Raw genomic sequence first — 15,763 nt, 5'->3', positions numbered from 1 at the left:
GCCTCTTGCCACGGTATTTAACACAGATTAATGTCTTGATTGCCACAGCTGGCAAGAGAGATTTTGTACTGAACAGCCCTGCTTTCATTTCAGGAAACAAAATAAAATCCCCCTGATTCTCCTGGTGGTTAGAGGTGAGATTACAAAGCCAATAATGTCAAGACTAAGGTTAAGTTTACACCTGGAAATTGAAATTAAATAGAAACAAGGAACTGAGCCAGCACTGCCACCACTGCCTCTATAGGTACTAAAGAGTTGTATGAAACACTGTGAAAAAGGCTGCTACTCATGTGAGAACAGTGAAACTGAAAGTCCAGTGAAGAAAAAACAAAGTGTGGTAGGTGCTTTTGTAGCTCTCATCTGTCACTGGACATACTGGCAACTATTTTTTATTTACCCGAGCCTACCATAGCTTTACCAAAAGCTCTGACAAAAACAGTCTATGAAGATCTGCCTAAGAGAGCTGCTCAAAATAGTGTAAAACACCAACTCTGATCTCCCAATTAACTGTAAACTGTAATTTTTAAAATTCATAGGGAAACTGGCTCAAATAGTGGAGAAGCTACTAAATTGCAGGTTCTAAAGTAATCTGGAAAAGGAAAAACTGCTATATATACAAATTTTCTGTATGAATTCACATCCACAGTCAAAGTCACACAAGCACATCAGTTTGGACTTCCACCTGAGCAGAGGGAGGAGATCATAATGTCATTATTTTGAAACCATTGATGCATCCAGCAAAAATGTACTCGGTTGCAGAAACTGGGTGTTGCTTCTTCAAAGTGAAGCATTGCCCCAGTGAAATGCCACCCACCTTTTCAGTGGCTTGGTAAAAATGTAGGCAACATTCAAAACTTCAGAAAGATAATTGATATTTACTGAGAATATAACTGGTATAGTTTCTTACCGACACAATTGCTGTGACATTGGCAGGCTTCCCTGTCCTCTCAATGACAAGACGTATCACTGTTGTACTTGTTTCATTCACTATGAATTCTGTTTGCCCACTGAACTTCACTTCTGTTTCCCCAGACATGAAATGAATGAGCGATGCTAAAAGCAAATAAACTGATAAAGAAGCAGAGGGCATCCCTGCGGAAAAACAAAAGAACAATTAAAAATACCTTGTGAATCTGAAGTATATAAAAAAATCCCAGTCAACCTGATCAATCCAGCTGAAGCTTCTCAGCCCTCCAAACACTGTGATTATCTTGTGAGCATCAGAAATGAGATGAAGACATGCACAGGTCTCAGCTGCAATCGAGTCAGACAATGTAAATATCATCTTCATCTAATTCTATTTTCATATTATTCTTCTAGTTATTTTCTAGGCAGAGCTTACCAACTTCTTTCAATAGGAGAAATAAGCAACTTATTTTAAAACAAAAACAATTATATTGCAACAAGTGTTATCACTTCCAAGCAACCAAAAATTAGCTTAAAGGCCAATGGTTCTATTTCCACTTTCTTTGCTCTTTTGGTTCTTTTTAGGAAGAAACATGAACTGGCAGGAAGGGTGAAGGGTTGGATGCTTGCTGTCATCTCATAAACCATCTTCTGACATCCTACAAACCACGAAATGTTCTTAAACATTTTCATATTTTCATATTTACTTGAGATTCTTGTCATTGCTTCTCTTATTTCACGTCTTCTTGTTGTGGGGAGTCACTGTGGCACATTTTAATGCCACTGTAACCTTTGTAAAGCAAGTTCTTTATTTTTATGTGTTTCTACACAATGTTTCTGCTAGGGCAAGCAACTTAAAGCAACGTGGTTTGTTTCTCTTAAATCAGAGTCCAGTCATGTACCATAAAATATGATTTTAAGTCATCGGGTGTTGATACTCAGAAAGACACTTTTTTTAAGAGGCTCTGGAACAAGAAACTGGAAACAGGTTCTATGTTATGCAGAGGCTTATGTTGTGTACTGCTGAGCAGAACCAAGATCATGGATGATGGATGGAGCATATTTCTGTCATAAGGATCTGGGCAATTGTTGAACAAGACAAAAGAATACAGCTGTGGTCTGTTTAAAAAGAAAACATTGATCTTTAATGAAATTAGTTCTTTCAACAAGTTTGGTTTGTTTTGGTTTGGAGCTTTTTTAAAATCTGTGGTCACTATTATATATAATATTATTATACTATATATTATATAGTATATTACTATATTATCATACTATAACAATAGAATATATATTATAAAATATATTATATATATTATTATTATATAATGTATTATAAAATTTCTATACAAAAGATCCAAAAAAACCTTCTGTAATTACACATTTAAATAAAACATCACTTTGCTTAAAAATTTGTTTCCAAGGCCTATGTTTAACAGAAAAATATGGATGGATGGATGGATGGATGGATGGATGGATGGATGGATGGATGTGCAAAACATATTACATTGGTTTTTGCATACCAGTAATATTTAAGCTCAGCTATGCTTGCAAAGAATGAGTTTCCATTATTTATGAGTGACAATAAACGAATATTCAGTCAGAAATGGCCACTGAAACAGAAATTGTAATGCTCAATATATGGAAAGATATTTTAGTATAGTGTGTGTCAAATTTCTAATCAGGATACACTTGAGGTCCAGTGCACATTCTGAGTGTTTTATGTACACAGATGGGCAGCACTGAGAAAGAGTAAGACAGCATTCAGACCACTAAAATTTCCCTAGCTCCAGGAAGACTTCAAGACTTTGATTCATCTTACAATAAGTCCTGTCTGGGAAAGGTTCAATTTTACACTGTAAGGACCTGAAACAAACTGTCAGGAAAAATAAAGAAGAAAAATTATCCGCAGACATGACATAAATAATAACTTTGAGTTGTCAGTACAGTCAGGAAAATAATCAGTGTCTCTCAGAATTCCTACAAGCAAAGAACTTTGAGATGACAAACTTAGCAAATTTTAATTGCTTGTAATAAAAATCCATCCAGCTCTACTGAAAACCACAGAGGAAACAGGTTAGTGCAAGTAGGTGCAAAAAATCAGGACTAACCATTTTCCATTAGAAAACAACTACCCATTTTACAACCTATGTGAATGGTGGTTCTTTTACCTCTAGCAAAAATGTCACACAGTAAAATAATTTTACTGCAGTATTTCACATTGCTATAAACTTTTTATCACCATGAGCAGGCATTCAAGACATCCATGGCTCACAGTCTATCAGGAACAATGCTTGTTTCCTACCTATCTATCTATTTAGCAATTCTAATGCAGAAAAAGCTTACAGTGAGAAGCAAAGTTAAAATTATATATACATAAAAGCCCTGAAGTTTAGCTTAGTCAGCATTTCCAAAATCAACTCTATTAGTTTTCATTATATTTTAATATATATAAAATATATATGATTTTATATGGAACTGCTCTGTAAAATCAAGCAGTGAAGAGAAGAGTTGTCTAAACTGCCTTTGTACACTCTGAGAAAATTACACTGTCTGCAGTTGCAGGCATCATCCATACTAAACTGAGGAATTTGTTGACCTTTTAGCTTCAGCTGTTACCTTGTCATAGACTTCACAAATATCTTCCCACGGTACATGCTTCTAGTAAATAATACTGAAAACATGATCCTTGAGGGCAAGATTACAAAGTTTAGAATTACTTGAATTCTATTACTCCTACTAGAGAGCATTCTAAAACTATAGGATTACTTCTGTGGAACAAGAGAGGTTTCACAATCATACTATCAATTATTTAGTTGGTGTGTATTCTTCCTTTTCACATTATTTGTACTAAGATTTACTTTGCATACACCCTGCCAAAAGTATTTCTTAATCTGTTTATATAAGCTCAACTTTGAAAATCATGATGATTTTTAAAAGCTGATGTAATTTAATAAAAATAACATAAATCAAGATTTAGACAATACAGAACAAATTTATCCCGACAGCCAGAAAGATACTATAGGCCACAGTATTTTAATTTGTTAAATATTAACTCACGTTATACACTAAATTCCTAGATAAATTTACATGGAAACACTATTAACTATTGCCTGAAGCTCAGCAGAAGCTTTTGCAAGATCAGGGATTAAAAGACAATTCTCCTCTACCTCCCTCACCACAGTATTTCACTCATGAGTATAATTTTTTTTTTTAATTCTGCTGAAATCCTAGCCCTTGTTAACTGCTAAATTTTGGGAAGCTTTGCTTGCATTTGATGCCTCAAGAACTCCCCTCTGTTTCAGCTGAATATTACTGAGTTAAATTCTCTCAATGCAAATATTCAGTAAGGCTTTAAAATAGATTACTGAGTCTAGGTAATTCAGAGATTTCTGCAGCTACAACAAGCAATTAGATATTATACATCTTCATTATACATCTTCAAAGTATGTAGAAGACAATGTACCAAATATTCTGTTACTATAGTCTGGCCAAAGATATTTTAAATAATGATTTGTAGTATCAATTGTAGTTTAAAGCAATGCTAGTGCTGAAGCCTAGATGATGTTTTTAAGGGGTGTTTATTAAGAGAATCTAGCATCAAAACCAAAAGAAAGTACCTCCAAAGAATAATCTGGACATTTCAGTGGTATTAAAGAACTTTAAAAGTCTAAAAATAATGTTATTCAACCACTTAACTTTAAAAATAAAAATAAAGAAATCCAAGTCAGAATTCTGACTCAGGATCCCCAACTAACGTCTTCATGTCTTCATTTTATGCCACTTTCTGAGGCACAGTGGTGTTTCCCCCCAGGCCTAGTGTAGAACCCAGCAGAGCACACTCTGGTTCCACACATCAGTTTCTACAGCAGTGGCACAATTTATCTGAGGATCATTTCAACCCACTGCTCAGCTGAAGCCAAGGGAAAGTAGTTTATGACAGTGGCATTTCCTGCCACTGATGAATCACCAGGATTAGATTACTTTTTCCACTCATTGTCTGGAACAAATTTCAGGTGAAGATATTAAAGTTTATAAAGAATGGGTGGTCTTTTCTACATACTTCTGTAAAGAATGAGAAGACTTCCCTGCAGACTGTTTCACTGTTTTCCATGCTCCATAAATCAAACCCCATAAGAATGGAAACCCCTTGGCTGTTTTCTTTGAAGGGTGAGAAAACCTACAGGCTAGTGGCACATGGAGAGATCAAGAAGGGAAGTGCAAGTGCTCTGAAAGATTCCAAATCTGAAAATAAAATACTGGGCATAGAATGGAGAATGGCAAAAGGAAGAGGAGCAAAGCAGCAGATGGAATGAGGGATTATTAATTAATTATTATTAATTATTATTAATGGTGGCAGGTCCAAAGGAGGGCAACTAGGCTGGTGAAGGGACTCGAGCACAGACCCTATGAGGAGAGGCTGAGGGAGCTGGGGGTGTTGAGGCTGGAGAAGAGGAGGCTCAGGGGAGACCTCATCACTCTCTCCAACTCCCTGAAAGGAGGTTGGAGCCAGGGGGGGGTTGGGCTCTTTTCCCAGGCAACTCTCAGCAAGACAAGAGGGCACAAGAGGTCTCAAGTTGTGCCAGGGGAGGTTTAGGTTGGACATTAGAAAGAATTTCTTTAGGGAGAGGGTGATCAGCCATTGGAATGGGCTGCCCAGGGAAGTGGTGGATTCTCCATCCCTGGAGATATTTCAAAAGAGCCTGGATGTGGCACTCAGTGCCATGGGCTGGGAACCACGGGGAGAGTGGATCAAGGGTTGGACTTGATGAGCTCTGAGGTCCCTTCCAACCCAGCCAATTCTAGGATTCTATGATTCTATAATTAAGTACCCTGTACCTCAGATTTGCCATTGCTGCTTGGGATAAGAAAAAGGCAGGTCTGTTGCAGCAGACTTCTCCCATACAGAAGCTACAATTTGATCACCACAGCTCATCTTCACACAGTTCTAAATTCCAGGGACACAGTGCAGCAGAGCAAGGGTAAAGCCCAGTGCAATTTTCACTGCCTGTGCTTGTCTACTCCCTGTGATTACAAATACCCAGCCAAGTAGAACATTCAAAAACTGACATGCCTAGTACTCTTCATTGAGTACAGCATTACAGCTATCAATGGTTGCCAGAGAGAAGTCTATTCACAGCAGGGATGTCAGCACCCAGCAGCATCTTTGGCTGAATACAATGGGAGAGTGATACGTGTGCTCTTTCATATGTAAAGAGGAGATTCTCTGTAGTACACAGGAACAGCACAGAGCAAGAAGTTTCACAAGGTCATTGCCCATGCTGCACCTGTTGTAGAAACATATGTAGAACCTGTGTATTTTCAGCATTTTTATTGTGGGTGTTTTATTTTTTAGGTATTTTATATTTTATTTTATTTTATTTTTGGTATTCTCAGAACCACTGAAATTTACAGCAGAGAACCAACCAGGAAAGCAGCAGGCATTATAAAAACTTTGATTTACTAAGCTTCTCCTTTCTAGGTTGTCATGATCTCAAATTAAGAGAGAAATACTTTATTTCAGACTGTGATTTGCACTGCCTCAGAGTTCCCACAGAAGGATGGCACAATAGTTGTGTCTGCAAAACTTAGCATTTGGATAGTGGCTCTTACCCAAGTCTGATCTGATTGTTCTTGTAGATGTAGGATAAGTCTCTCACTCTTAATATAGACTGCAAAAGAGTCTTCCAAAGGTATTTATTTCAGAACAGCATCTTCCTGTACCCCTTTTTCATGCTTTCAGCCTGCTTTAAGGTAGGTAAAGAATGAAGATGTAGTAAGTCACAAGTACTGCTTTTGTTTGTACCCCTGGACTGCAATAATAATTGCAGGATTTGGGGCCAGAGCCTCTCTCACCAACTTCCATGCAGTTTTATTCAGTGTCACTGGATGCCTCTGCTTCCAGTTCTTCTCTAGGGTTTCCTGTCTTCCCCTTCACCACAAACACATTCCTGGTAGCTGCCCATCACCTGTCTTCTTACTACTAACCTTGGAAAGTGCTAGCCAAAGCACAAAGCAGAATATTAAGTGCTGAAAATCCCTTGATCAGCTTTCACTGTCCTGAAGTTTTTAGGGCACAGCTGCTTATGTACCTCCTCACTGTAACAGTACCACGGTGCAGCCTCAGGTGCTGAAAAGGTTTATCTGCATTTGATATTACTGACACTGGCATCAGTCAACAATTTTCTTGACCATTTGCTTTCTAACAGTTGTGGTATTACTGAAAAATCATATTATCTGTGACTACATGTCTCACTGTGAATGGCCAGTTTAAAGTAACCTGAACATCACTGTTTGAAAATTATTGGTCATTCGATTACGCTCGCTTGAAAAAGGCACAAACCCTTCAATACAGACATCTTATCCTAAGGCAGGAAAGTTTCTTAAGCTGCCTACCATTGTATTTATATTTACTAGTGAGAAAAGTAAATCTACCATCACAGCCAGGAACTACTACTGCAAGTAATAAAGCTGCAAGCCAAGGCCAAGACAGAGCCCTGATGAGAAATCCAAATAATCTCACCCTGTTATTTGAGGTTACTGAGAGCTAAAAAGTGTAATAAACCCAAAATACCCCTTGTAAGAAGCTTCTTTTGACTTCCTCAGAAGAATCTGAGTGGATCTAAACTTTATCCTTAAATTTTAAGATGGAAAGCATGTAATCACCAATGGAGAATCAAGTTTTACATCTTAAGCCAGGTAATGCTAAGGGCTTTCTGAGGTAACCCACTGCTCTGCCTGTTCCCATTCTGAGTGGAAAATAAAGGGAAAGATTCTCAATCAGTGTTGAATCCCCTCCTTCTGTCTGCTAGCAGCAAGCAGAGAGAACACAAGCCTCTTCTACAAACATTTGCAATTACTTTATAATTTTCTTGTCAAACAGAGAACCAGACGATTATTTTGAAAAGCTGTAAGATCCTGATTATTTTTACCCAGAGTACCTCCTTTGAAATGACATATTAAATGAGTTATTAAGGTTACTTTATATTTAGAACAGAGATCAGGGTCTAATGTAAACAAACGGGCTGAAATCTCCTAATTAATGGGATTAAGAAACACAGCAGTAGGGATCTGAATGGCCGTAATTTGTACCAACAAACCACACTGATTTGAGCTGCAGAACTTCTAAATTAACTAATGCAAATGATGCCAGTTTATTGATATATAGTTCTAATTATATACTGTAAAAATCAAGACAGGATTTTGGAAGAGTTCCACCTAGCATATAGATAGGTTAAAGAAAAGGGTAAATCTAGTTTTCACCTCCACGCTGGAAATCCTTTTCCCCCTACATAGTTCTAATGAAAACTGCAGAAATCTTTCAGGAATAGAAATTATTTTATAGGGTTTTCCAGTACCCTAGGTTCTTACCCAGGCATTTTGCTTCAGGTAGAGCTTGAGATACTGTAAGCACTCACACTCTCTCTCATATGGTTTCTGCCCAGACATGAAGATGATCAGAACTCCGAGATCATGATTGTTGGAGAAATAACTGCATGGATGAGCCTACCACAAGCATCAGACTCTTACATTTGAAACAAGAAATCCAGCTCAAGAAGTGCAAGTTTCAGTGAGAAATGCACATTTGTTCTACTTCAGTTAAGCTCTGAAGCTTCCCAATAATTTCCATTCACTTTGGAGTTTTCTCTCATGACTTCCACACTTTTACTCACATATTTTTAGAACATGTGGGCTGATCAGAAAAACTACTATAGTTTCAGATACCTAGTAATTGCCCTCAATGAAGCACTATGACCTGGATGAACAGTATAAATCAGAAAAAGTAATTATAAGCTTCTGCAGTAAAATGGTCAATTTTCTCAGACTTAAAACCAAAAATAAAATACCTGCTCTGCAGTGGTGCTTCACATATAATAATCTTGCAAGACAAAAAAAATCTGTAAGATACAGAACAGTAAATTACAGCCCCATGGTGGGATTAGACTGCATTATTTCAGGTATAATGACAGCAGAATTATTGTTATCCACAGTGCATTATTGCAAGTTAATATGCATGTGTGAACCAAACAGAATTTTAATTCTGACTAAAATTTACAGTTGTGTCAGTGAGTTATCCTTGAGCGCATAGAAGTGTTTTACTAAATATAAACAATTGTATAAACCATATGTATTAATTTAGGATGTATAGAAAAAAAAAAAAACCCAAAATGTCGTTTCTGCAGTTATCTTCATTTTTATTAAATTACAGCAAAGAATGTTGGTTTTACTAAAGATCTATATTTTACAAAATCCCCCCCAAGACTTCTTATGTAGAAGTAAAAATACATTCATATGATTTCAATAAGATGATTAGCATGGGGCCCTCACTATAATCTATACTGTGAATTAACCTCCTAAATCTGAGCAATCCAGTTTTAATAAAACACACAATAAAGTATTTATGTGGGAAACAGAACTCAAGAAAAATTTGTTTGGGCTCAAAGACTTCTCATACTACCTTTATCATGAATTGTGCTTTCCTTGGCTTTCTAAACCTTTTAACCTTATGTCACAATTTAATAATCACTATTTAATAATTATAATCATTCCCTTATTAACTGGGTAATTCTTTTCATTCTTCTAAGGCACCCTGTAGTTCAAGACAAGGAAATCTCTTTGTTGATTAGTTATTAAAGACCAGCAACAATAACTATGCTGGAAAGAAAGGTGCTTTGAGAGGATTACACAGAGCTAGTTCTCAACAGCACCAAGCAGAGAGCAGCAAATTACAAACCCAAGTACTTCATTGCATGTATCCAAATTGGCTGGTTGAAATGCTAATTGCCTTTCAGCAAAGCTAAAGGCAGACAGGGGACCCTGAGCTTCACAGAATGAAATGCATTTTTTACCCCACTTCTGCACCATTGTCTTGCTGAGAATTATTCAAAATCTATTCATAAAGGTAGCTCTTTGCCTAACCTTTAAAAATGTGGGAAATTTCTAAAGCTCTGACCAATACCTCTGATCTGTTGGACTGCCAAACCCTTAACAGATGGCTGAATTAAGGCCATGTTAAATCCTTAATAAAGCAAAGCTTGTAACAATTCTGAGCAATAATGCATTGGACCAGTCAAGAATGAGTGACTGTGAAGCAGGAAGTTTCTTTTGCCATCTGAAAAGGAAAATCATAAGTGTCACTAATACAATTGTGCTAGATACAAAATGAGATAACCAAACAAAAATATCATAGTATACAAAGAGATATTGCTGTAACTTCATAGAGGAAAACCTGTCTTCAGATTGCTAAAAAACCACAAACACAAAAGCTCTGACGAATGTGGGAAGCATCTTCTCTGTTACTTAATTTTGCCAGAGAAATTTGGCCTGTCAAATAAGCCTGTTCCAGTAAGTACAACTTTATCTTAATATCAGCCTTGGTTTGGATTTGCAAATTATCTCAGTAAAAGGAACTTAAACATTCTTAATTATTTTTATATTAACTATTCGTAAACCAACCTATGAAACAATGTTTTTCATATTTTAAGCATGTTTCAGTACCCTCATTTTCCAAATTCTTTCTGCAAACAGACAAATTCTCATGTAGGGGGTAAACTCAATCCTGAAGATGTTTATTGACACAAAGTATCTGCCAGTGAGATTATTCACTCAAGAGTGATTTAGGTAAGTGAGGCTTTGCTGAAATAGCATCACCTGTGATTCAGTAAATTTTTTCAGGTTAAACTATATTACAATGGGTTGACCTGGAGTAAGATAAATGGCTTCTAACACTGATTCCTCCCATCAATCTTTTTTTCTTTTTTAACTTTTCCCAGGAAACAGTAAAACAACACCTAGTAGACATATTTCTTGAATTTCTGGAACAACAGTGAATGCCTACAACCAACAGCACTGGTTCTGTAAGCATCATTTGATGATGGAGATGTCATTTAGCATCTGAGTCTTAATAGACATTCTAGGAATTACCCTGATACTATGTATGTTTATTTTATTTCTACTCAGGGAAAGAGTAGAAGTATTCACTTCTACATAAAACAGTGACTACACTTAAAAGAGGCAGTCTTGGACAACTGAAACACAAGCAAAATTTCTACAGATCAGTAAAACCAATCAATAGGATTACACATGTAAAAATAGATATGTGCATGACTACCTTTAGGAGACCATGGCCTTATACTCCCTGGGCAAAGAATTTGAGCCTTTTCTTTGTATTTTTTCTACCTTTCCTACATTTTTGTATTTCTGAATGAACAACTAAACTGACCCAATAATAATCAGCAATAAAATAAAACTAGATGGCACCAGATACCCTACCTCAACTAATAGCAAGAGCTCAACATGCAGTTTATTGTTTCCATGCTTCCAAAAACATCTTAAGCTAAAAAACTTCAGAAGTAGTTGAGGCAAATTTAAGCTGCCCCTGTCATCAAAATGTGATGCAAAGACATGCATTTGCTTCAAATATTCAGTGAAACATTATAATACTAATGTTTTAAAAGTACAATAACTAATACCTCATCTTTACTATGTTGTAATTTTGAACTGTGGTAGTTGTGTAGCAATATCAGAGGTGATTTGTTGGTCATCAGTATTTTTCTCCTAAATTGCTGTAAAGTGTTTTTTACAATTTACAGATCTCTTCTGTAGTCCTATACACTCAAGGAGTGTGCTTTCACAGCTTTTCCAATAGTTCTGCTTCACTCACCATGTTCAAGTTTTAACTAAAATATGCATGTAAACATTTTCAGATATAAGAAATCCATTTTGTTTAGGTTTAGTTTTTTTAATATAATTCCAAAAGGAACTTTAAAAAAATCTCTAAGACAGTAAGTTTAAATAACAAAATTCCACACCTATTAGAGGTTTTAAAACAGGTTATGATTTAGACCTAATTACAAAAATCTCATTCAAATAAAGCTCACAAAATTACCAGGACAAGTATTGCACTGCAGGTGTGAGTGCATGAGGCTCAATCTCATTCACTTCTATGAACTCTTTGAAACTCATCCAGTATTATTTTTCAGCTTTAAAAATGCTGCTCAGCACTAGTTCTTACAAAAGCAAATATCATTTGCCCACTGATTTGCATGTGACCGGGACACAGACCACAATTACAAGCTAATAAGCATGTGCTCCCATTATCACTGTTAATTAGTTCACTCAGATGCAAATTTAGTAAATACCATTGATTTCATCATGTAAGGCTATTAAAACATAGAAGTGCATTAAAGAGCTATTAAAGCACAAACCTTTATGTTAGAAATCAGTAACAACATAAATAATAGTGATAACAAATTAGAAATCAAAAACTCTGTTTCTTTGAAATAAGTTAGCTTTTACATTATCAAATAATTTGGCCATTTCAGTTCCAAGCCTAATATGCCACAAATGATTTTATTTCCTCAGGACTCTGGTTCTCCTTTCCACCTGGAAATATTGAATGTGTTCAGAGGGACAAAGCTTGTTTCAGGCTTAAGGGACAGAGAGTTTAAATATATCACATTCTACCTTCAGTTATTAAACTTCCCTCATGGCAGATTCTCAAAACTTTTAGTATTTAAATGAAAGACTCATTGTAGAAGACGTGTGTGAAGTATTAACAGAAAAAAAACCAAACAACAATACTCTCAGTTTCTATCTAAATCAACAAGATTTTTTTAAAATCACATGCTTTTTCACATCTGCAAAGTAAAACAATTATAGGCTCATTAAAAAAACAAAACAAAACAAAACAAAACACGATTGATGTTTGGCAAGCAGTTCCACATACATTTGATCTTAACTTTATCTGGGCTAGCCAGAGTGAATTATGCAATGTCTTATACATAATTATCATATCAAAAGCAAGCAGCACATGCAGTGTTTCCAATTTTAATCACTCACTTGTCATATTTTAATTACTAACATGCTTAAAACTCATCCCTTATCAGATGATGATTTGAAAATTTCTTTCTTACTTTTAACTCACTCTCCTTTGCATTAAACAGTGCACACGCAGCTCCTCCACTTCCTTTTTTTTTTCCCCCCCTTCCTTCAAAAAGTCAACTTAGCGTTTTGTGCATTTTTGAGAGTGAAAAATTGCCAGCTGGGACACTTCAGACTGAGTTTCAGGCCGACACGATCCCCCGAGAATAGGATTTTCCATTGGAAAGACTATTGTCTCCACCTGCCCTGCTCTGCAGAGCAGAAAGAGGAGCTGCTGGAACAACAGAAACCTTAGCAGACTCTTTACTCCCCAGCAGCCACTCACGGGTGAGCCACAGCCTCGCTGCCTGCTGCTGCCTCAACCTTCTCCCTGCTGCAACAGGTGCTGCTGCCAGCACCTTCCAGCTGGACAGGGAACATCCACGCAGGATGCTTCCAAAGCCACCACCACCTCAAACAGGGAAGAGACAACCACCTTACCTAGACCCGGGGACATGGACATCCGTGTCTTCTGGACTCAGCTGCCTGTACACTCTCTGTCACTCACACATTATGCATTCCCCTCTCCTACTCCTCCCTCTGCTCCGCGCAGCGTCCGGCACTCTCCTCCCTCTCCTGACTCCTTGCTGCCTTCCCACTGCTGTGGAGATAAAAGGGGGGGGGGGTGGGATGGAAGAGGACACAATTTTTTTTTTTTTTTTTTTTTTTTCCTCAAATCTCAGCAATTTGCCCCTGCCTTGCTGTAGTTAAGATCAAGTCAGTCCCTTCCGTCACGCCTCAGCGGATCTCCCGTGTAGACAGGAACGAACTAGTTTATTCCTGGAGGCAGCAAAACTGGCAGGTTTTATTACAGGATTATGACAGATTTGGGATTCAAGTCCTCAGCTGCACCAGGGCATGCAGCTCGTCTTAATGCACAGTTGTTGAGTGTTGGGCAGGGAGGAATAATTGTCAACCATCCTGGTTTCAGTAATTCCTGTTAATACTTCACACAAGTCTTCTACAATGAGTCTTTCATTTAAATACTAAAAGTTTTGAGAATCTGCCATGAGAGAAGTTTAATAACTGAAGGTAGAATGTGATATATTTACACTCTCTGTCCCTTAAGCCTGAAACAAGCTTTGTCCCTCTGAACACATTCAATATTTCCAGGTGGAAAGGAGAACCAGAGTCCTGAGGAAATAAAATAATTTGTGGCATATTAGGCTTGGAACCGAAAAGGCCAAATTGTTTGATAATGTAAAAGCTAACTTATTTCAAGGAAGCACAGTTTTTTATTTCTAATTTGTTATCACTATTATTTATGTTGTTAGTGGTTCTCTAGCTCATATTTTATGGTCACCACCATTCCAAGCCAGTCCTGAGCCACAGCAAGGATACAGAGACACAAAAGCAGCTTTCAAATCTTGCAAGTGTTGGCCCCCAAGCTCCCCAATTCTTTCATTTAATGGTAAGCAAGTGCTGAATTCCTCCTTAACCAATAAATGTTGGTGCACCTAAGCTTCAAGAGTAGAAAATACTGAGTTTTTATGGAATTTCACTTAGTTCCATTTACATTGTCTTCACCATATTTCCAGAACCCGTGAGATTATCTACAAGATCTCAAAAAGTGGAAATTCTGTTGCAAAGGAAAGTAGCAGCAACAGCAAAATTTCATTAATCAGAATCTAGGTGGATCCCTTAACACACCCCCTCACTCCCTGCATCTCTTCTACAAACTGAAACTACTTAAACATTTTAAAAAAAGCTTTGATTCCAATTCCAAATACATTCTTCGTCTACAACAGAACACAACTACATATCAGGTAATTAGAGCTTTCTGCATTTCCTTTATTACCTTTTTTTTTTTTTTTTAATTTTTGTTTTTTTTTGTCCCCAGTCCTCAGATTGTAGTTTCAAAATAGTGCTCCTAAGTGGCTCAAAAAACCATACCTTTGACACAATTTGGTGCAAAGGCAATGTAACAAAAATGTAAATGTTGCTTGTTAGTATTAAATACTCAGAATCCATTGTAAATTCCTATTTTCATATGTATTAGCATACAAGTGCTTAAAAACAAATACAAAGATTACTCTGGCCTATTTTTAGATAATAATACTCACAGTGTTATTTCACAGACAGCATATTTACAGAAAGGGAGGAAGGAAATGATAAGCACATAATAGGATTCTGCCCTGAATGAGGGACTTTTACCTGTGCTACCTGTGTTTAGTGAGAAGTCACAGATTTCAAAATTAGCTTTTTGCTTTGTTTTTTATTTATTTGGAGCATGTGAAAAAAGCAGTCACAGTGACAGAAATCACAAATGGAGGAACAACTGATTCTTCTAGAGCTAATACAACCTTTGCATCTCAGAAGTATCAAGGCCAAAAAAATGAGAGGATTTATAAGATAACTTTAGCCTGGTTAATACATCAATACTGTGCAGTTATGGTGTCCAAAATTCAAGAACAATGCAAACAAACAGGAAAAGGCAAGGAAGATGGTAGAGAGTGAAAGAAGTTTTGAAAAAAATTACTTAATAAAGGACTCAAAGACCTCAAGAAGTATTTTTGCTTATGAAAGTAAGAGAGATGCTTTCAAGTAGAAAACACTCAACCTAACATCAGCCATTCATTCCAGCCTAATTATGCAGTAGGATGGAATGAACTACCACACAGGGATGCTTATTTCTCTCTTCTGACTAACCAGGGAGTCCAAATTACTGCCTTAGACTACCAGATAATTTTTGCACAATTACACTAGGTTATTAATGCTGGGTAAGGTGAATCTCTGGATTTACTCAGTATACAGCTACAAAAATGTCAATAAATTAGACATTAGGAAGAAATTCTTTGCTGTGAGGGTGCTGAGCCCCTGGCCCAGGTTTCCCAGAGAAGCTGTGGCTGCCCCATCCCTGGCAGTGTCTCAGCCCAGGCTGGATGGGGCTGGGAGCAACCTGGGCTGGGGGAGGTGTCCCTGACCATGGCAGGGGGGT

General features: G+C 37.0%; 1 protein-coding gene across 4 annotated transcripts in view; it reads right to left on the bottom strand.

Annotated features, from left to right (window-relative positions):
* Positions 1-15,763, bottom strand: part of ADGRV1 (adhesion G protein-coupled receptor V1) — a 275,863-nt gene extending 260,100 nt beyond the window's left edge. For all 4 annotated transcript variants that reach the window (XM_071731307.1, XM_071731308.1, XM_071731311.1 and 1 more), the window contains exons 1-2: positions 13,267-15,763; positions 908-1,092 (exon numbers count right to left, since the gene is read on the bottom strand). In XM_071731307.1, the coding sequence (XP_071587408.1) occupies positions 908-1,092; positions 13,267-13,288 (207 nt within the window). In that variant the 5' untranslated portion in view covers positions 13,289-15,763. The remainder of the gene's footprint in view (positions 1-907; positions 1,093-13,266) is intronic.

Source organism: Heliangelus exortis, chromosome Z (assembly GCF_036169615.1).
Source record: "Heliangelus exortis chromosome Z, bHelExo1.hap1, whole genome shotgun sequence".
Classification (NCBI taxonomy): domain Eukaryota; kingdom Metazoa; phylum Chordata; class Aves; order Apodiformes; family Trochilidae; genus Heliangelus; species Heliangelus exortis.
This window is presented reverse-complemented; position numbering and strand designations above follow the sequence as displayed.